This window comes from Cajanus cajan, chromosome 4 (assembly GCF_000230855.2).
Source record: "Cajanus cajan strain Asha chromosome 4, NIPB_CcT2T_4, whole genome shotgun sequence".
Taxonomy (NCBI): domain Eukaryota; kingdom Viridiplantae; phylum Streptophyta; class Magnoliopsida; order Fabales; family Fabaceae; genus Cajanus; species Cajanus cajan.
The window spans coordinates 77,616,472-77,639,773 of NC_138520.1; the positions used below are offsets into that span (position 1 = coordinate 77,616,472).

The 23,302-nt window shown below is 27.0% G+C and overlaps 3 protein-coding genes across 3 annotated transcripts; 2 read left to right on the plus strand and 1 right to left on the minus strand.

Moving 5' to 3' along the window:
- The first annotated feature begins 120 nt into the window (after positions 1-120).
- On the plus strand, positions 121-777 carry LOC145957543 (uncharacterized). Its single transcript, XM_083073818.1, has 2 exons — positions 121-306; positions 448-777. The coding sequence occupies exons 1-2, from the start codon at positions 121-123 to the stop codon at positions 775-777; spliced, it is 516 nt and encodes a 171-aa protein (XP_082929944.1).
- A 5,122-nt stretch (positions 778-5,899) lies between these two features.
- On the minus strand, positions 5,900-8,076 carry LOC109812435 (uncharacterized). The gene is made up of 3 exons (XM_020376399.3): positions 7,915-8,076; positions 7,693-7,798; positions 5,900-6,281 (listed from the first exon to the last, which is right to left on the minus strand). The coding sequence occupies exons 1-3, from the start codon at positions 7,954-7,956 to the stop codon at positions 6,133-6,135; spliced, it is 297 nt and encodes a 98-aa protein (XP_020231988.1). The 5' UTR covers positions 7,957-8,076; the 3' UTR covers positions 5,900-6,132.
- Positions 8,077-17,899: 9,823 nt separating this feature from the next.
- On the plus strand, positions 17,900-20,715 carry ATXR6 (TRITHORAX-RELATED PROTEIN 6). The gene is made up of 6 exons (XM_020376392.3): positions 17,900-18,185; positions 18,321-18,395; positions 18,492-18,721; positions 19,548-19,648; positions 19,726-19,938; positions 20,268-20,715. Exons 1-6 carry the CDS (start codon positions 17,960-17,962, stop codon positions 20,425-20,427), a joined length of 1,005 nt encoding a protein of 334 aa, XP_020231981.1. The 5' UTR covers positions 17,900-17,959; the 3' UTR covers positions 20,428-20,715.
- The last annotated feature ends 2,587 nt before the right edge of the window (positions 20,716-23,302 follow it).

A 23,302-nucleotide genomic window follows, 5' to 3' on the forward strand; every position in this document is an offset into this window, starting at 1 on the left:
ACTTTAAAGAATGCAAAAAATGCGCTCAAAAGTGATAATGCTAGTGTTGCATCAAATAATTTTGATTGTGCAGTTAATCAGACTTGTGAGGAAATGGAAAATGATTGCTCTAAATACTAGATGTATGCTGATAACATCAATGCTTTACCAAATTTTCTTAATGTTTTCTCACCACCTTGGACATTTTCAATGTGGGAAATGGATTTTATTGGCCCTATTGAGTCGAAAGTGTCAAATGGACATCGCTTCATTCTGGTTGCTATTGACTATTTCACCAAATGGGTTGAAGCCGCTTCATATGCCCATGTGACTTGAAATGTGGTTGTAAAGTTCATCAAAAAGAAATTAATTTTTCGTTACGGTGTGCCAAGCAGAATCATCACTATTAATATAACCAACTTGAACAACAAGATGATGACAGAATTATGTGTTGACTTCAAAATTCAGCACCATAACTCTTCCCCATACCGCCCAAAGATGAACGGGGTAGTTGAAGCAGCAAACAAGAACATCGAGAAGATCATTCAGAAAATGGTAGTGACATACAAAGATTGGGATAAGATGCTTCCATTTGCTTTACATGAGCAGCAAACAAGAATATCAAGAGGATCATCAACTGGGGCAACCCCATTTTCCTTAGTTTATGGAATGGAAGCAGTCCTTCCAATCGAGGTTGAAATTCCATCTTTAAGAGTATTGACGGAAGCCAAATTAGAAGAAGCAGAATGGGTCCAAACCTGTTTGGATCAACTAAATCTCATTGAGGAGAAAAGTTGAATGCAATTTTTCATGGCCATTTATACAAAAGAAAAAATGTTCGCTAGATTGAAAACCCGAAAGGGCAATCTAGGCAAAAGTTAGAGCGGCCCGCTAGATTGAAAATATGAAAGAACAATCTAGGCAAAAATTAGGGTCAACAAAAAAAGGGGGAAGCTCGCTAGATTGAAAACCCGAAAGGGCGATCTAGGCAAAAATTAGGGTAAAAAAAAAACACAAAAAAAGAGAGCTGGTTAGATTGAAAACCTGAAAAGGCGATCTAAGCAAATTGAAAGCGACATGCTAGGGTGAAAACTCGAAAAAGCAATCTAGCAGATAAGCATCACGCCAAATTTCAAGGTATCAATTGGGGCCAGACACGGTAGAGCAAAACAAACTGGGGCAAATACGTTGAATTATCCTCTCAAGTTTATTAGCGAGCAATCAAGGTTATTGAAGTGTAGTACTAGCATTATTCATCTGGAAAATGTCACTCACATAACAGTTACCTCCTATTGCTACCATTGTACTTATTTTCCATTCTTGTCATACAATGACTTCCTTTATAAACACATTCTTACTCTCTTAAATAAGATTATCCTACCTCTTTGTTGCCAATTCTTTTTGCATTTTATGATAATATACTGAAAGGAAATGCATGTTACATCTAAAAAAGGAAAATTCAAGGCATTACAAATTATTTTTAAAAGCCACAGTATGCTTGATAATTTCTTGATAAATGTTACAAAGCGCAACCAACAGGATAATGTTGTTTCAACTCATAAGTGTTTACAACAGCTTAAGGGTAACCCACAGGAAGTAGCCAACTATCATTCAAGACGAAAGTATCCAAAGACCTCACTCATCCATGATCCTTGACTGTGTGTCACGATGAGGAATTTCTGAAAAATAAAGCAAAAGCAAAAATAAAAACGAAAATAAACAAAAGTTTAAGTCTTGAAAGATGTGTCTCATAACATGCTTTTTGCATCACATCACATTTCATTTGCATCTCTTGCTTCCTAGAACTTATGACGTAGAGTTTTTAGGCTAAGCACTTACTTCATATATGACTTTCTTTTTAAGCCCAGTATCTGCCTGGCACCAATTACATTTTTCTTTTAAAGCCCAGTATCTACCTGGCACAAGTTGCATTTTTCTTTTTAAAGCCCAGTATCTGTCTGGCACCAATTACATTTTTCTTTTTAAAGCCCAGTATCTATCTGGCACCAATCACATTTTTCTTTTAAAGCCCAGTATCTGTCTGACACCAGTTATATTTTTCTTTTAAAGCCCAATATCTACCTGGCACGAGTTACATTTTTCTTTTGTATAAAGTCCAGTATTTACCTGGCACAAGTTACAATTTCTTTTTATAAGCCCAGTATTTACCTGGCGCGACCCATCGACTAATCCAGCACAAGCATTTTGGTCGATCCAATATCAACATTCGATCAACCCAGCACCAGCATTTGATTGAATTGGCACCAACAATCGGTCGATACAGCACAAGCATTTGACCACTCTAGCAGTAGCATTCAGTCTATCAACATTCAATCAATCCAGCACCAGCATTTGATTGAATTGGCACCAGCATTCAGTCGATGCAGCACAAGCATTCGACCACTCCATCAAACATTGGCATTCGGTTGATCAAGCACAAGCATTCAACATTAACATTCGGATGATCCAGCACTAGCACTTGATGATTCCAACATAACATTCTAGCATTTGACTAGCTTCAAGCAAAAGCATTGAATCTTTCAAGAACTTACTTCATCAACAATAGCTGAATAAAATTAATTCAAATCTTTATTTCTTTCTTATCATAAATGATCTAAATTACCTTATTTAGATTATTTAATAAGAAATAAATAAAGAGGGGCAACTGTGAATAATCAATTTTATCCGGACTCACAAAAGTGATGAAATAGACATCTACTATGAAGGGAAGGAGCTCCCGAAACATGCCGACAAGAAGACAGGACTTTAGAGGGTCAAAAAGCACAAATTAAGTATTTTTTTTTTTTGGGTCCGGAACGGGCCGTTCCAAGGTCCAGAACGGGCCGTTCCAAGGCTCCAAAAAGGCCAAAAACCCTAATTTGGAACGGGTTGTTCCGAAATTGGAACGGGTCGTTCCAATATTGGAACGGCCGTTCCTAAAATGGAACGGGCCGTTCCTACATCTGGAACGGGCCGTTCCATGGCTGTTCCGGTCTAAAAAATTGGGTGTTATTCTCAATGCTGGAACGGGCCGTTCTGATTTCAGAACGGGCCGTTCCAGTATACGAATTTTTCACACAACGGCCATGTCCAGAACGGCCGTTCCGATTTTGGAACGGGCCGTTCTGGACCCCTTCCCGAAGTCTATAAATAGACAGCTGGGGCTCATTTCTCCAGGGGCTGAAAAATTTCGTCCAGTACTCTTCAGAGCTCGAATTTTTTTTCTCTCTCTTCCCCCTCTCTTTTGTATTTCTTAAAATCTATGAGACACCTCTGTAGTGTGAAAGGTAGCCAAAAAGTACCTTCTTGATCATCATATTCAAAGATTCAACTCATTTGGTATCGTTTCTTCTCTTAATTTTTCTTTTATTTATTTATTTATTATTATTATTATTTTATTTTTGTTTGTTTGTTTATTTATTTTTGCTTATTGTTTGTATATAGTGAATACGATTTGTTGCCTTTAAGATTATTATTTTAAAAAAATATTTAATATACGACCAATAATAATGTTAATTGAATAACATTTTTATCTTTAACATTATTAGGTCCTGGGGTTTAATGACTAGTCATTTGCTAGCTTAAACTCTCATATATGAAATTTCTTTCTAAAGAGTAAAGATCTGTTGCAACCAATAACGTTAATTAAATAGCATTTCTATTTTTATCGTTATTGGAGGGATTTATTGATTAGCCATTTGCTAACTTGGATCCTTGTGCAAAATCTATTTCTTTAAATAAAAATATAAACATAATTTTTCTTATGTACATTTATTTTTATGGTTAATGATATTAATTGAGTAGAACTTCTACCCTTTAATATCATGTAAATCATAAAAGTTAATATAATACTTATTCATTGTCCTACACTTTAAACATATTTTAGTATCAACAAATAAAAGTCAATAACATGGATCGAATAACAATTCTATCTTTCATGTTATTGGAAGGGTTTATTGATTAGCCATTTGCTAACCTAAATCCTCATTATTTTTTTTAAATAAAAAAAATACAAAAGAAACATCTCTCATATTAAAAAAAAAGATATATGTATGTATACACATTTTCGAGGAATAAAATAAATGTTTATAAATTTATATAATTTTGCGCAATTAATTAAAGGTACTGTTTTTACGGGCGTTGTAGGGTGCTAATACCTTCCCTATACGTAATCGACTCCCGAACCCAACTTTAATTTTAAAGATTATCTTTTAAAGGGTTTTTCAATGTTTTTCCCTTGAAATAAAATATTAGTGGCGGCTCCATTGAATATAAAAATGTTAGCGTTATCCCGTCGTGATCCCGGTTATGACAGCCCCCTTTAATACATTCACGGATTCACCTCCACTCATAAGACATCGTAAATCAAGACACTTGGTACATATTATGTCTAATTCAACATTTTCTTAAAAGAAAAAAATGGTCACATTCAAAGATGTGATAGAGAACAGGAGTGCTGAATAGCGAGTACTCGGAGAAGCGTGTAGGTTGAAAATTTTTTTCTATGTGGGACATGACACATGGACATGCAAAGATTGAAAACTTCTTTTTTAAAAAAAAATAAAATTCTAGGATATCCACTAAGGTACCGTTACAGTCTCTAATTTGTTTTTATTGTAATTACTTGTTTTATTTTTATTTTAATTTAGTATTTTTAATAACTTATCTTTATAAAATTTTCTATAACTTTATATTATTTTTATATTTTTTATATTTTATCTTAATATAGTATTTATTATAATTAAATAATTTAATATTAATATTTTATTAATATGTTTTAATTTTTTTTGTGTTAATTTTTTAAATTTATAGTATAAATTAGTTTTTTAGTTGTATTATTTATTATTTTTCTTTCGTATTTTAATATTTTTATAATATTATTATACTTTTTGTTTTTAATTTTTTAATTCTCACATATAAATAAAATTTATTATAAAAATTAACCTTTTAATAATTTTTTTGGATTAGTCTTTATTTATTTTTTATAAATTTTTAATCTAAAATTTATGTTATTTTAAATTTTTTTTTAAAATTTATTTATTCACATAAGTACTATAGCAATTTTTTTTTTTTTTAATGTGGGACTCTGATGACCCTCATCCTCCTCCTCATGTACCATTTCCATACATATAATCACGCCATACGACAAGACATTCCCTAATGTCAGTCCTCTACAATGAGACACAAATAGAACTGGGCCTAGTTTTCTACACTTTCCACGTTTCCATGCCTGCCCCTCATCATGCTCTTGAATTATACACATAGGGTTCGAAATGATCACTACATGATAAACATGTTATACAATGTTGACGTTACAGTGAGTTTTGCTATTATCGTATGTGTACATCACAGACACATATATGAGTATTGGCCACATCAACATCTATCATATTGTAATATTATATAAGGTTATCCCAAATCAAATTACTGCAGGGAAATCTTTCTGCTGCTGATATGGCACACTGTTATTTGCTAATTCAAAGATCACCTAGCAATAACATTTACATAAGATAGGGAGAGCAAACCTATGTTTTGTTCACGAGGACCATGAGGACCACCCTAGGTACTAGTTAGTCTCCGTATCATAAGTCTATTATATTAAATTAAATTATATTTTATATATATATATATAGAAAACAGTTATGACTTAAAGTGTGGTTACTTTGTCATTTTTTTTATATTTATGTTTTTGATATGGTGTAGTCATTGGTTATACTAGTAATTAATTTTTATCGAGAATTTAGTTTGTCATGTTTAATAAAAAAAAATTAATTATATTTTTTCATACATAAAATTTAAATTCAAAATCTTATTTTAAAAAACTAAACTTAGTATTACTTCACTTGTTAATAATTACTGTGTTATTTAATTATAAATTATCATATATAATAAATTTATTAATTTTTACTGTAAATAATAATTAAAAGTCATACTAATTATAATTTTTTATTAATTGACACGGTAACAGTACATATTTAACAACATATATTAATTTAACCATGATAAGAATTATCATGCATTATAAATATGAAATTGGACCACTTATGATAACAACGTAGGTAGAGAGATGGAGAAGGTGAGCAAATGTGTTTTAATCCATGCATGTTGGTGAAGCTAACAAAACACACAGGTGAGATCATTTTCAATGGCTAATTAGTCGTTGCCAGCACCTTTAGAGGAATCTGAGATCATCTTCTGTATCATTTGGCTTGTCTCTTCCTCCGACATTCGGTCGTCTTTACTCTTAACTTTCTTATACGCCTCAAAAAATTCCTTGTTCTCTTTCTCTAACTCGTTCCATACTGCATTTATAGTATTTATTAAATATTTTTGCACATAATATGTTCATTCAGCGTACGGATGCATGTTGTGTGGTTCATACAAAACATGACTGTGATACCAGCACGTGCATGCTGGTGTTTGAATTGTTTGGCGCGTGAAACGTTAAGAAAATTGGTAAAATCAATTTTTTTTTCTTAATTTTTGAGAGACCGGAAGGATGCCAGCAATGGAAATTATAGTTGAATCTTAGACACGTGTTACATTCAACAATATTCTTGATATTTCTATCTTAGTCATATCATATGTACTAATTAATAATAATGAAGAAGATAAGTACATCTAGTGTCCAAACTTAAATATTATCTATTAACACACTCTGGGAAAAAATATTTCTTCTTTTAATACAGACACTAGGTGTGCTCTTACCGATAATAATAATAATATCAATAATCTCTTGTGAGAAAATAATAAGAAATTAAAATAAAATAAACATTTTTTTTTTAAATTAAAGTCAAGTCTGTAAAATTTAATTCATGTATAAATTAATTTATAAAAACTAACTCATTTATTCAAAAGTTAATTTTAACTTATACATAAATTAATTTTTATTTATTTGTGGAAGAAGTTTAATTTAGTTTACCTTATTTTCTTTTTCTGGAAGGGTTTATTAGAAATCTATCTAAACAAGGCCAACATCTCAGGCAAAAAAAAAATATGAAGATCTACATTGATCCCTAGTAATTGATATTTCTTTTCAATCAGGTCTTACATATAGATTTTTTTTTTATATAATATTTCATTCATCAAAATTAATCTCAACTTAGTGATTGACTGGATTTTCTCAAATCTATTTCACGAAGAGTGATAATTGACAAGAATTTAATTAATAAGAAATTATATTATAGAAGTTAATTTATGATATTCGAATATAGTATTAATTTGTCTAATTCAATTAGAATTTTAAGATGAATCTAATCTCAAAATATAAAATATTTTCAAGTGAAACATAAATATAGATCCATGTGTTTAAAATATGTTCGGCGAAATGTACAAAGAATGAACTATATGATCAAATCAATATCAGTCTTGTTTTCTGCTTGCAAAGTGAGTCCTGAGTGTAATAAGATTTAAGGTGAGTAAGCTTTGTGAATTCTCAATACATTCTCAAGGCCAAAAACTTGTACATAAGATTTTAATCGGTTCAACTATCAAAATGAATTAGCTACCTCATAGTATATATAAGTCAGTCAGAGACATATATATAACTAGGAACAAATTAAAGTCAATGATCTGAGCACATATCTTTTGAATCTTGCACGATTTGAAATTATATATATGGTGTGTGATCTTGCATGTGTGTACGTGTTGTTTCTAGGGGATATGTTATTTTATAAAACAGGATGACTTGAAATGAAGGAGAAAAGAACATACCAGTAGATGTTATGACAGGCTTAATATTTGCATGCTTTGAGAGAGCTTCCATGCATTCTTCCTTTGACATGTGAAAGATCAAACACTTCTCAATCAGATGCTGCACCTAATTTCATACAAGCATGTCACCATGATCACAACAGGGTATGGTATATATATACATGATCAACACAAAAAGGATATATAGGAATGAAGTTGTAATCAACTAGCTTTATCTCTTACCATATGAATGTATGAAGCAGAAGAATTAGAAGACTCTCCCATGATGGATCCTAAATCCTAACACTAGCTAGTAAACTTGACAGAGACTATTATGTGTAGTATGTTTGCAAATACAAGTGAGTAACAGTGTGACAAGAGATGGAGGTGTAAATGCGATGATATGAAGAAGATTTAATGCAGACGCAAGACAATAAAATAGAGTATATTAGTGATGTGGGGCCAAGAGTCCCACGTGAGAGATAGATGATAATTGGCTGAGAGGGGATTAGAGGAGATTGTAAATGACCACTCATTTGTCCTCTGCAACTGCCAATAGAGGAGCCCTCTCCACGTGATTTGTGGGACACCCCCACATACAATTCCTTCTAACAGACAAACTCCTCGATCGTCAATTGATGCCACAATTTTCAACCATTTTTCAGTATAGTATGTCTTTCTAGTTAACATCGGAACATGTAAAATTTGATCGTTCCACATTATGCATCCAAAAAATTGCCCATGCCTTGTATTGGGTTCACCTATCGGTCCATACTCCATATACCACCATTTTTTCATTCATATAATCTTTAAATAATTAAGATAATGTGTACAAAAGGCTATAAATTCGTGTTGCATGTATGAGAACTTCATATGTGATTAAAACATTGGAGTGGCAACACATGAACACCACTAATTTACAAATATTCTATCAACACTTATTATTATTATTTTTTTTATCACATTACTTATCTCTCTCATATATATATATATATGAAAAGAAATTTGTTTATTTTAAGAGTAATTTTATTTAAATTTATTTTATTTAATAATTTATATTATACATCAGATTTAATAATTTAATTATTAAATTTTAAATTCTTAATATATAAATTAAATTTATAAATTTTAAAAAATTTAAAAATTATTTAATATTTCATTTCATTAATTTAAATCTTAATATATAAAATATTTTTATAATTATCTGTCAATTTAAATTAATAAAATAAAATATTTATTAAAATTAATTAAATGAAATATTCATCAATTTAAAATTATTAAATAAAATAAGACTTAGTTTATACATTAAATTTTTTTTTAATTTTAATCGTTAAATTGATGTAGAACATAACTAAACAATTATTTATTTATGTCCATGTAAATATGAGTAAATCTAATAAATAAATATATATATATATATATATTAAATTCTATTGTTCTTACATTAAATTTTTAAATTTGAATAATCTGATCATTAAACTTTAAATTCTTAAATAAATAAATAAATAAAATTTATAAACTCTTAAATAAATAAATATAATCATAAATTAAATCCATAAATTATTCGAATTAATGAATAAAACGAAATACCAATACAGCTCTTTCAAAGGCTACATAGTAAGTCTAATAGATCTCTTTTAGAATGAGACTATTTAACATATCTCTTTTAGTGTTTGATGTGGGATTTATTTGACCAGTGTAATCTTCCCTCAGGTTGTGTTTGGATTGAATGATGGATTTGGGGGAGTGGAAAATGAAGAATTTGAAGAGAAAGAGAGTGAAAAGTGAGGTTGTTTGGATTAAAGAAAAGATAGTGAAAAGTGAGTTGAAAGTTTGTGAGAATTTGTGTAGAAATTGATTGATGTGATAGATAAAAATTAAAAATATAATAGATGAATATGTAATTTACACTTTTACCCTTTGATTAAAAATGAGTAGAATATTATTTATTGTAAATAATAATAATTACAATAAAATTATATTAATAGGTATAATTTATTTTAAAAAATAATAAATAATGATAATAATAATAATAATAATAAATATTAGAAAAATAATAAGAATCATAATAAATAATAATGATACTAATTATAATAAATAATAATAATAATAATAATAATAATATTTATAATAATAAATAATAATAACAAAATATATTATGATAATTATATTTTCTAACATTATTTTATTAATGTTTATGAAAGTGTTATTATTTTAATTTTATAAACATGTATTACTTGATTTTTTTTATATTTTTACTTTTTGATGTCAATATTTAAATAATAGAATTTTCTTAATATAAAAAAAATGTACAATAAATTTTTTAAAATTAATTAATAAATTAAAAAATTAATAAATCATTGACATAAATTATAATAAAATGAAGATACATTTGTTAATTGTACAAGTTAATTTTTATCAATTAAAAAATTAAGAAATTTTTAACATTACAAAATAGATGGATAATAATTTTTACATTAATAAATTCATTAGCAAAAGAATATTATAAAGTGTGTGTACAAAAACTACATATGAAAAGGAATGTTTAGAAAGATTTTTAACCCCAAAAAGGTGGAGCATATCCCACTGTGAATTATCTATGACCCTTTTCTTGATGCCAACGAGTAAGTAATAATAGGCAATAATAACGGGAAAGAAGGGGAAAAGTTTAGCATGATTAATCATATCCTTTTCGAGCTTTATGCCATTGCATTGTGTTATGCAGTTCATTTGCACCATAATTGATTATGCTAGTTGAGGGTTTTTTTACTACGGTTTATCTTTTATTTTTCATTTTTTTTTTAGTTTTTTCATTTTTTTTTTAGTTTTTGGGCAGGGGTATTATCGGGTTTTCTCATTTTTTACGTGGTTTTCATTTTTTTTCTTCACAATTTCGCGAGGAACGGCCACGCGGGTTTTTCCACTTTTTTTCGCTTTTCTTTCGGTGCAAATCAGCAGAAACAAACGTCAAGTTTCTTCACCTTTCGTTCGTCGTGAACAATAAATCCCCTGAAATAAACAGTGGCTCAATGTGAGACTTAACCCTGCAGTATAACTCCTTCCTTTTAAATTTAAGTTTCAAGTTAAAACTACTGTATTTTAAATTTTAATTTGGTGTAAAATAAAAAATTCACCGAAGTTGGACAAATAATTATATTTTAAAATCATGAAAAATGTTATAATTTCCGTTGATCAAAAACACGTCTGAATTAATTATGATTCATATTTATAATTTTTAAAATTATAAAATATAAATTTTAATTAAAAAAAACTTTTTAATCAGTCGAAAAATCATTCAGAATGAACATTCGGAGAATATATCATTTTTTTAAAACCATTATAAGTTTTTGACTTTGCATATTGGTTTGTGCATTTGATTGAGGTGGTTCCTATCTAAAGTTGGTGGCCTAAAAAACTTTATCCATTAACATCTCACATTTCATGTCAAAAACAAAAAATAATTTTGAATCCATTTAATTAAGTTAGATGTTTAGTGCTGTCAAATCTTTGTACCAACACAGCTTGCAGATGAAAAAGGTTGTAGGCTTGTAGCTGTGTCAAAGTTATGTGCATTGGGTATTTAAAAATTATCAATGTTAGATAGATTAATTAATGTTGTATTTAATCTTTAAACTTAAAAATTTTGAGTTCAAATTTTATTATTATAAAAATGATTAATTTTTAAAATATTTTTTTATTAAAAAAATTTAAGATAAAATTACGTAAAAAAAAATATACATCAAATAGATTAATTTCTTTTATTATATTTTATAGATTATAAATTTATACATAAACAGTTACATTATATAATAAGTAGTATTTAATTAAAATTTTCAAGCAGTATCCAACATCAAAGAATGTTGACACTTGCTTTAATTTATTTTCTCATATCAAGTAACAACACTCAAACTACAACATATTATATTATATTATATTATATATATATATATATATATATATATATATATATATCATAAATTAATGCGACTTAGAAATTATTCAAATTAGCATATACCTGAGCTACAGTCTTGGCATGAGCATCTGCCAATTCTGAGTACACCATTGTCCATCACCAAATTAGCACCCTTCCTCAGGGGGTGAGAAGGCAGTTACTGTAATACCCTTTGTCTTGCAAAAATTTCTTATGTGTTGTTGCCAACCAAGGTTAACTTCTATCCGTTAATTAGGATTAAGGTTTAATTCAATTAATTTATAATATATTTGAGTAAATTTCTTCAAAAAATACTTCTAAAGTGAGAAAATTATGAAAGAAAAATGAAGTTTCTCTATATAATAAAATTAGTTTATACATTAATTAATTTATATAAGTTCTTTTATATTAATTTCTCCAAAATCTTACTTTTTACTTTTGTATAAGTTGTTTTTAATTTATAGAAAAAATTATTTTAATTTTTTTAATAAATAATTATCGTTGATAATAAATTTTGATGTGATATAAATATATTTTTAGTAATTATTATATATTAATTATTAATATTTTATTAAATAATAAAATAAAAATATTTAATTTATTATCATTAAATAAGTATCAATAATAATAAATTTTGTTGTAGTAATTAAAAATAATTTTAAAGAAATTTCTCAGTAAGATTGATTAATGTGTGATTGACTTAATTATTAATTTACTTGATTCAGTGTAGGAGAAATGGTAGTAAAAGAGAGATATTTTTCAAGCTTCTTGATGGAGAAGTTGCTGACTCCAATGACTTTGGTGAGGCCAAGTCTTTGGCATTCCTCCATGGATCCCCACACACCCTTCATGGCAAATTCTACTATCTCTGATACTTGAGTGGGGTACACAACTTTTCCTGACTTAGTAGCCAAGGGCCAGTGTATCAGAAAGAGATCCAAGTATTCTAGTTGAAGAGTCCTGCATGATTCAACATGATGTTAACACAAATATGGTCAAAGCAACACAAAATTATTTTCTTGTCTAGTACCACCATATTTTCGATTAAGAATAAAATTTAGATAAAGTTGATTAAGTGTTGTTCTCCAAAAAATTTATTTCAATAAATTTGCATAATGAAAAGCTCATTAAATACATATTATTGAAATGAAATTTTAATTTTAATGGAAAATATAATTAATATATATATATATATATATATATATTATATTTAATGCGTATTTTCACAAAAACATATAATTAAAGTGTTATTGATTCTTCTAGTAAGTTGAATTTTTTTTATCATATATTGCATGATGATTAATCAGTTAATATCTTTAATTATATGTTACACGAAAATTAGTTAGGATGATGCATTAATTTCTTTAAACAATCCCATTATAAAGCTAATGGAAATGCAAGCTCACTTTTTACTATGATGTTTCTTAAGGCTGTAACAAATTATAAAACGAACAAGAATTAAAAATTCATGAGAGGAAAAATATGATCTTTAGCGTGTTTGAATAATACTCAATAAAAAATTTTATCTCTCAAAATTATAGTGATGTTATGATAAAATGGATACGATTTTTGTTACTTTGTTTTCACGTGCTCATTATGAAAAATAAATAAATAATTGTTTTTAATTCTTACTATAAAGTTAATTCAAGCGTACTAATTATACACTTACCTTGAAAAAAAATTGATGCTAACTTTGAACTTGCCATTGTCATGAAACGATATTTATTTTAATATTTTATGGTGCCAAACAAAGTTCTAATGAGAATTTGGAACAATCTAACTGAAAAGAAATTGAAAGTTGATAAATTATGTTATTTATCATTTAATCATAAATTAATATGTATTGTGTTTAATTTTTATAATAATTATATTTAAATATTTTTTTATTTATTTTTATTTTTAATCTTTATAGTTTAAAATATTTTTTTAGTTCTTATACATATATTTTTCCTTTATAATCTATACTAATTATTTTTTTAATAATATTGTTGATGTTGTGAACACCAGAGAAAAACTATTTTGACATAGATTTTTTTTTAGTTAATTATACATTTTTAATATTTGTAATTTCATTTAAATTTTCTTTTTAGTCTTACAGTTTTAATTTTTTTGGTTCATATAATTTAAAATATCTATTACTAATATTTTTTTATATTAATAATTTACGTTGTGATTACGTGACAAAGATCACTTTGAGATAACATATTCAATGTAATTTTTTTTACTTGTAAGTCTTTAGTCCCTATAATTTAAAAAAAAAAAAAAAACTTTATAGTCTTTATATTTTACTACTATAATCTAAGAAAAATAAATTTTTAGTCCCTATGATTTAATTTTATTCAATGGCTAATTAAAATGCTCATATTAGTATTATTTATTATGTTTACAAAAAACTTTTCTTTATTTATTGTTTAAAAAAATTTACAATAAAGACTAAAAATATATTTAAAACATAATTATATTATTCATGCACATAATTGCACAAAATTACATAGATCGAAGTTATTTTTTTACAATTTTTTACTCTTAAAAAATTCAAACAATATATTTATTATAAAATCAAGTATTATTATTTAATAAATTAATTTATATTTCAATATACACAAATATTTTTCATAAAAAAATTAAAATATAAAAAAATGCATATAATAATAGAATGATGGTTATTTTAATTAATTTTAATATAAATATACATTCAAAATTAAATTAATAATTAATTTATCTATATTTGTATATTATTAAAGATAAAATAAAGTCTCCTAAAAAAATTCGGTCAAAATTACACGCTTTAGACCTAATTTTTTTCTAAATTTTTTTACCCTTTTAAAATTTAAATGATTTCTATTAATTTTAAAATAATTTTATTAGCATTTCATAAATTGAATTACATCAAATAATCATAAATAATTTTTTATAAAAATTTAAAATATCATAAGAAAATACATACAATAGTAAAATGATGATTATTTAAATTTTTCCAATATAAATGTACTTTCGAATTCTACTTTAAAATCAATTTATTTATATCTATATCTATATATTACTAAAAATATAATAGTCTTTAAAAAAATGGTTCAAAACTACATAATTCATACATTTTTTTCGATAATTTTTTACCCTTTTAAAATTTAAATGTTTTTTATTTTAAAATAAAATTATTAATGTTAAATAAATTGAATTACATCAATTAAACATAAATAAATTTTCATATAAATTTGAAATATCATAAAAAATGTAAATAATAATGAATTAAAGGTTATTTTTATTTTTAAAATATAATTGTATATTCAAATTTAAATTTATAATCGATTCATCTATATATAAATATGTATATTATTAAAGGTATACTAATCATCTAACAAAAATTATCGCTCAAAACTATACAGCTCAAATCCTCTTTTTCTAAAATTTGTTAGTCTTATAAAATTCAAATATTTTCTAAAAAATTTTAAAACATTTTTTTAAACTACAAAATCATGAGAGAAAATCATGGTGTTGGTCTCATTAAATTTTATATTTTTTAATAAATTTTGACTAATTAAAAAGTTGTGTTTTTCAAAAGTGTATTAATGGCATTTTTTCTTAATTTGTACTTGTGAATTACAAGACATAACTTTTACTAATCAAACACTATTTAAAAATTGTTGAAATCAATATAAGGAATAAAGTTAAATCCATGTATATCATCCAGACATATTCAAATGATACTTGAATATTAAATTTAATAAATTTAATTGTATTCGATGACAAATTAAAATACTCACATAAAAATTTAATTGTATTAAATAGTGCTGGGCGCGGATTATATTATTTTAACTTATTGTTTTATGATGAAGTTGATGAACATGTATAGAATAGTTGACTGTATTACACATTTTGTGATGATTTGATTGTACTATATGTTGTATGTTGATAAATAATGTTAAATCTTTATGCTTGGAGTAGTATATTATATGAGTTGGGTTATATATTATTGAGTTGAGCAGCTGTGTTGAGCATGTTTTGGGCATCAAAGTTGTACTATGTTGATCAACCTATGACTAGAGGAAAAATTAATTGTTTTAAAGTTGCATATCTCATTATAAAGATATCGTGTTGTGGTGTTTCAAGAGCCAAAATTGTTGAAAAACTCTCATTAGAAAATCTCTTCTAAGATCTTAGTTGATGCGATACGTGGACTAGATCAAGATATAACGAATACAAGCGACCAACTATACGTGGGTAAGATTAAGACATACGTATATAAAGTGACCAAATTGGAATAAGGTACAAGATTGGAGATTATAATTACCAACTAAGTGTTGAAAGGATGTAATATTTTGAGAGTTATCGGTGAGCTAATCCCAAAGGTAGCTTGGTGATGCTAGTTAACGTCATGGTTGATTCACACCCAACTTTTATACCCTAACAAAAATATTAGACTTCCTAATTTAAGCAACAACATCCAAGAAACTATGTTATTAGGGATTAGTGTCTTATTTAACTATTTCTAGCTAGATTGAAAAGATCAAGTCGTTAGTTCGATATGGTTAAGCTACTTAAACGACTCACTTGCGTTATAAGAGATCTCATGGTTTAAATGTGTCATGAGACATATAGTTGGGTTGCTATGCATATGATGTATTGACTGAGTTGTATTCATATGCAATGTTAACTTGTGATGAAATGTATTATGTTGCAAATTAAGATGTCGATGTTGTGTCGTTGAAGTTGATAGTATGTTATATTGTGTTGAAAGGTTGTAAAATGATTTTGTATTGTAAAAAGTTGAGTTGCTTATGTTGATTCTTTAAACTTTAGCTTATCTTTGCGCGTTTTCATGTCGTTCAACTTTGATGATCATACTTGGTATGTGATAGTAGAGTTGGGATAGATTATGGTTGGAAACCTTTTTGAGGTCATGTCTATTGGTGTAGCTTTTGATTTTAGAGTCACCTCTACGTAATTACTTTTAGTTGTATTTAGTAGGTTGGACCAACTATTATGATTATTATTTATTATTTAGATTATTATTATATATATATATATATATATATTTACTTGTATAGAATTATATTTTCATAGTTGTTGTTGAAAACTCTTTAAGCCATATATTATAGTATGTATTTTTCATATATTTTAAAAATAATAATTTTAGATTTAGTTCATATTTTCGTTACTAATTGTGAATAGATAGTTATAAGATTCATGACAATTTGTTATAATTGACTTGGTAATATGTTATATTTTGTAATACATTTTATGACGAAGTATCATCCCTTTTATTTATAAAATTAATTATAATTTTCTTGAAATATTATTGAGAAAAAATATTTTAATGTTATAGTGAAAAAAATTTGAAACAATAAATAAATGTATGATGAATAAAACTACAATAAATAGTTCAATTTTCAATAGAAACAATATTATATATTAACGTGGTAAGTAATCACTTCAAATACCATATACATTAATTATGATAAGTTCAATAAAAATATAAAACTCATTATTATATACATAATTTATAAACTCTACATAATTATTTTTTTCTATTATAAATTTAAATTAATAATATTTTAAAACTATGAAAGATATGCTTAAACACATTAAATTAATAAATACATAATTTTGTTTATTATATTTATATATTATTATGATATAAATTATGTTTTAAATTAAATATTTCATGCATCATATGGGTAATCATACTAGTTTAATAAAAATATTTTAAATCTTTATATAAATATATTTAAAAATGAGAAGGGGTCTGTTTATTTTAGAAATAAGTTTAACTAGATTTACCTTGTTCAATAACTCATGTTTTATATTAAACTTTAACAATCCAACTGTTGAATTTAAAATTCTTAATGCATAGATCAAATATGCAATTTTTTAAAAAAAATTAAAAACCATTTAATACTTAATTTTATTAATTAAAATTGATAGATAATCATAAAATCATTTTATATATTGATTTAAATTTATGAAACGAAATATCAAATAATTTTTAAATTTTTTTAAAATTTGTAAATTTAATCAATATTAAGAACTTTAAATTTAATGATTAAATTATTAAAATTTAATATAAAATATAAGTTATTAAATGAAATAAATCTAAGTAGACTTATTATTAAAATTAACGGTTCTCTCATCTTTGAAAATGAATGAAAGTTTTGTAATCGTTGCTTAGTTTATCGGGTTGGTCCTGGGCCCGTCTTTCTTCTCTGACAAACTGCAGGCCCAACAAGGAAAAAAGGTGAGCCGAAAACAAAATGTGGCGGTGGCGCGAAAACGAAATCGAAGCGCGAAAGAACCTCTTCTTTATAGTTTCTTCTCCGCATTTCATTTTCACTTCACACTTCACACATTTCTGCATCCATGGCTTCTTCACTAGGTCGAAGAAGAACCCACGCTCCCAAGTCATCTCCAACCCTAAACGACGACGTTTGCTGCGAGGAATGTGGCTCCGGCCACGCCCCTACGAAGCTCCTCCTCTGCGACAAATGTGACGGAGGCTACCACCTCTTCTGCCTCCGTCCCATCCTCCACTCCGTTCCCAGAGGCTCCTGGTTCTGCCCCTCTTGCTCCAATCGAAAACCCAAATGTACCAATTTCATAAATTTCACATCAAAATTGATTATTTACTTATTTATTTATTGAGTTTCACTTATTTAGCTTCAAGCACGAAATGCTGGTATTTCCTTAGGGTTTTCTTACTAACAAATCATTCAAATTGCAGCTTTTCCCCTTGTCCAGACCAAAATCATTGACTTCTTTCGGATTCAGCACTCATCGGTGACGTCGTCAAATCAAGGTGAGGCTAAAGGATATCATTTTAAATTGATTATTATTGTTATTATCAGTTATTTTTTTAGGGTTTAATTTAATGATGGAAGTGGTGTTGTTTTAGATGCGAGGAAGAAGCGGAAGCGGGGTGGGAGCTTGGTGGTGTCTAAGAAAAAGAGGAAGCTTTTGGCGTTTGTGCCGAGTGAGGATCCGAAGAGGAGATTGGAGCAGATGGCGTCGCTGGCGACGGCGTTGACGGCAACGAAGGCGGAGTTCAGCAATGAGCTTACTTACATTCCGGGAATGGCGCCACGGTCAGCTAATTCCCCTGCTCTTGAGCGTGGTGGAATGCAGGTAAATGATTAATTCTACCCTAATTGGTTTGTGCTCAAATTGTTTGTGTTTACATTTTGATTGATTAGTGAAGCATTATGGGAAGGGAAAAATATATTATCATGTAACCTTTAAACTTTTGAAAATATATTGAGAGAAAACAAATTTGTGTTTTGAGTAGTTTGTGTGCTTCCTTGCATTCTTTGTGGTGACATTTTGTTTCTCCCCTTTGCCAGCCAATGGGTGATACCCTTTTTTGCTGTCACTTTTTTAAATTATCAGACAAACAAACATCACTTTAAGTTTTTCCATTGATACAAAACATTTTTTATTCACTTTCACTTGGAAGGGATCTATGAAGATTTGAATGTTTAGGGAGACACAGCAGCAGCAAGAGTTAAATGCAAATAAGAAAAAAAAAAGTGTGTTCTCTTTTTGAGGTACTGGTCTTTGGTTCCCAAATTTATGCTTGACAGAACTTTGTATGGCTATACAGCAATAGAGTACTAGTAAGTAGTAATAGCTGATGTACAGAAGCAAAATACAGATCAAAATTTTCAGAACTGTATAATATAAAATGGAGCCACTCCTTTCTAGTATCAAAAATTCATTTGATTTATTCTTCTGCATATCTGTGGGTCCTTTTGGTCATGCAATGTGCGAATGTTTGTTTTGAACAAGTTTGTCAGCAATCAGAATAATGAATTTCATATAAGTTTTCTTCTCTAAAATGGAGCAAAAAAAAAAAAAGAGATGCATGTTCATTTAGCATTTTTCACATTTTTTTTAATGCATTTAACTTTAAATTCAAAATTAACTGTTTGTGTTTATTTATCTTTTGACTCAGGTTATGTCAAAGGAAGACACCGAGACCTTAAACCTGTGCAGAAGTATGATGGAAAGAGGGGAATGGCCACCCCTCATGGTTGTTTTTGATCCTCTAGAAGGGTATGTAAATGCAACAGCATAAACAGACCTTGTCTTTGTCTCCACTGAGTTTGACTTTTATATTTCTCTTTCTGAAGGTTCACTGTAGAAGCAGATAGACCCATCAAAGATTTAACTATAATAACAGAATATGTTGGAGATGTGGACTTTTTGAAGAATAGGGAAAATGATAACGGAGATAGCATAATGACACTTCTTTCAGCTTCTGATCCTTCACGTACACTTGTCATCTGTCCAGACAAACATAGCAACATAGCACGTTTCATTAACGGCATCAATAATCACACACCGTAAGTTTCTTCCATCTAACAATTTATTCTCTGCCTATAGTTTTTTTTGAAAGATGGAAGTTTTTGAAATCAAGGTTAACCAAATCATGATTTAGGACGAGTATACATATTGATCATTGCTATGAACTTTGAACTTCAGTACAAATAAATCTGACTAAATTGACAGGATTACTGTCAGCTAAGCATATCTAAAAACTTGTCCGTAATATCTAATTGCTCTTTTATATGTAATGTCAACATGAATACTTGAAATTTGTTTATGATCAGTTGAAGCAAGTAATTGTTTTGATGGAATCAACTATTAATGAAGTCTCTTGCTTTTGCTGTAGAGAGGGAAAAAAGAAGCAGAACTTAAAATGCGTGAGATTTAACGTTGGAGGTGAATGTCGGGTTCTTTTAATTGCCAATAGAGATATTACAAAAGGGGAAAGGTTGTACTATGACTACAATGGAGATGAACATGAATATCCAACTGAACATTTTGTCTGATTGCATTGTTTTTTTCATTAAAAGTAAGCAAATCTTCTGAAAAGGAGGGAGTTGTTAGCTCTTATTTTTTTGTTCACCACCATAAAATGGTTGTGGTGTAACTGTTCAGGCATGTGTATCCTGTACACCTTCTGAGTCGAACATGTACCCATGTTATTGTATGGTTTTTATCCTTCAATTATTTTTTGAACTGTTTATTGAGACAACACATCAGATTAGTGTCTGATTTTATTTGTATATGCAATTACAAAGCATATTGTTAGAAAAACATTGATATTTGTTTCTTAACATCTTTTTATAGCTTTATATATCTTATACTTTTATTATTATGACTGGCTATTTGTATATTTTTTGAGGTCTAGTACTCGTGTATGAGTTGTGTACATACACATATACACACAGTTACACACGTACGTACATATATATATATATATATATATATAGGGAATACTAATATACTCTCACCTATTTTTTAGTGGGAGTATGTTAGCAACCTATACTAAAATTTTAGGATAAAAAAATTACTCATTTTTTTTGATTTGGTTAATTTGTATAAAAAATATTATAGTAATTTAATTTAATTTTAAATAAAAATAAAATATTTTATCTCTCTTATTAACTTTATTCTTTAAGTTATTTTTCTTTTTTATTAAATTCTTTCTCTAATTTATTTATTTCTTTTCTATTAAATTTATTTTTTAACTTATTTTTCTCTCATCTCTCATGATATCTCTCCCATTTTTCTCTTAATAAATAAAAATTAGTTAATAGAAAAAATAAATGAATTAGAGAATGAAATTAATAAGGGAGAGAAAATATTTTATTTTCATTTAAAATTAAGTTAAATTACTATAATATTTTTTGTATGAATTAACCAAATTAAACGAAATGAGTGATTTTTGTTTTAAAATTTTGGTGTAAGTTGTTAACATATTCCTACTAAAAAATAGGTGGGAGTATATTAGCATTCTCCTATATATATATATATATATATATATGGGAAATGTTAGTATATTCCCACCTATTTTTTAGTGAGAGTACGTTAGTAACTTATACCAAAATTTTAAGACAAAAAAATCACCCATTTCTTTTAATTTGGTTAATTTGTATAAAAGATATTATAGTAATTTAGTTTAATTTTAAATAAAAATTAAATATTTTTTCTCTCTTATTAATTTCTCACTAAGTCATTTCTCTTTTCTATTAAATTCCTTCTCTAACTTATTTCACTTTCTTATTAAATTCTTTTTCTAACTTATTTATCTCTCTTCTATTAAATTTCTTCTTTAACTCATTTCTCTCTCATCTCTTATGATGTCTCTCTCCTCTCTCTCTGAATAAATAAAAATTAATTAATAGAAGAAAAAAAAATGACTTAGTGAATAAAGTTAATAAGAGAGAAAAAATATTTCATTTTATTTTAAAATTAAATTAAATTATTATAATATCTTTTGTACGAATTAACTAAATTAAAAGAAATGAATGGTTTTTTTATCTTAAATTTTTGGTATAGGTTACTAATATATTTCTACTAAAAAATAGGTGAGAATATATTATCATTCTCATATATATATATATATATATATATATATATATATATATATTTATATCTTTGGCATATGAGATTGATCTAATGTTTCTATGTTTGATTTTATTTGAGTAGATTATGTTAATGAATAAAAGAAATATAATCAGCGACGATAAAAATGTTCAATTTTAACTGTTAAAATGAAATAAACATCTTAAATTAAAATATCTTTTTTTAAAAAATTATTTTAATGAGGATTGAAAATGATATTTCTCATGTAAACATTGTCTCATGTATATATATTAATGGGGAAAGATATTTCATGCTTTTGTATAATTTATTTAAATAAGAAATAAGGAAAGAAATTTTGTAAGTAGTGTCCGAACATAAAGATAATTGTTGATAAAAAAAACTCCGAAAAAGTGAGAGAAAAGGTTCTTTAAGGAAAGAAAAAAATAAGAATATTTAAGAATAAAATTGTTTCAATAAGGTGGAGATAAAAAATAATTAAGAGTAAAAATGCTTCATTTATATATTGTTATATATATATATATATATTAACCGTGTAAATAATACTTTAAATTAAGATGTCATGTAGCTCAGAATTATTTAAGATTATTTGAAATGCTAATAAAATTTTAGTTTGAAAGTTTTATATAAATTGTTTTAAATCCCTTATTAGAGGAAAAAAAATGACATGGTTGACTTGAAAAATAAAAATGAAAATAGTGACTGATAAAAATTAGAAAGAATTAAAACTAATTACTGAATCCTTAACCTTAGTTTTTAGTATTCAAAGAGTTTCTTCTCTTTCCCAATTTCTTTCTTTCGCTTGACATTTATTTATTTGAATTTTTTATTTCCCTCTATAAACAACCCTGACATCTTTCAATTTATTCACTTCTAGTACTAAAGAAAAAAAGAAACATGAGTCAGAGTTCTGTCAAATTATACTCTTCTCATACAGGTTTATAGTTAGAATGTATCTTCGTATCAACTATGCATTAGAACGATGACGAATTATGAATCTGAGTCTATATATACGGAATTATATTCTTAGTATGAATGGATGACATTAAATAGAAATCGGTACAAATGATACATTAATATTACTCATGCATTATGATCGCACATGAATAATGAGTTATACACGCCATAAAATAATGGATATTACAGCTGATAAAAAAAAAAGTAATGGATATTACATGAAATATGTGAGGTCGTAAATTAATGGCTATCATGAATAAAATTGTAAATTCTCAATGTTATTAAATAAAATGATGTTAAATTAACAAATTATTAGAGTCAACTTAATGATAAAAAAAATAAAAATAATATGTACTACAA

Bases quoted from the DNA above. Each gene is read 5' to 3' on its own strand.
- ATXR6 (XM_020376392.3), top strand. From the start codon at position 17,960: ATGGCTTCTTCACTAGGTCGAAGAAGAACCCACGCTCCCAAGTCATCT. The intron at 18,186-18,320 runs GTACCAATTTCA...TTCAAATTGCAG, and splicing joins CTCCAATCGAAAACCCAAAT to CTTTTCCCCTTGTCCAGACC. The intron at 18,396-18,491 runs GTGAGGCTAAAG...GTGTTGTTTTAG, and splicing joins GGTGACGTCGTCAAATCAAG to ATGCGAGGAAGAAGCGGAAG.
- LOC145957543 (XM_083073818.1), top strand. From the start codon at position 121: ATGTATGCTGATAACATCAATGCTTTACCAAATTTTCTTAATGTTTTC. The intron at 307-447 runs GTGACTTGAAAT...TTCAAAATTCAG, and splicing joins AAGCCGCTTCATATGCCCAT to CACCATAACTCTTCCCCATA.
- LOC109812435 (XM_020376399.3), bottom strand. From the start codon at position 7,956: ATGGGAGAGTCTTCTAATTCTTCTGCTTCATACATTCATATG. The intron at 7,799-7,914 runs GTAAGAGATAAA...GTATGAAATTAG, and splicing joins CTGCTTCATACATTCATATG to GTGCAGCATCTGATTGAGAA. The intron at 6,282-7,692 runs GTATGTTCTTTT...CTATAAATGCAG, and splicing joins GCCTGTCATAACATCTACTG to TATGGAACGAGTTAGAGAAA.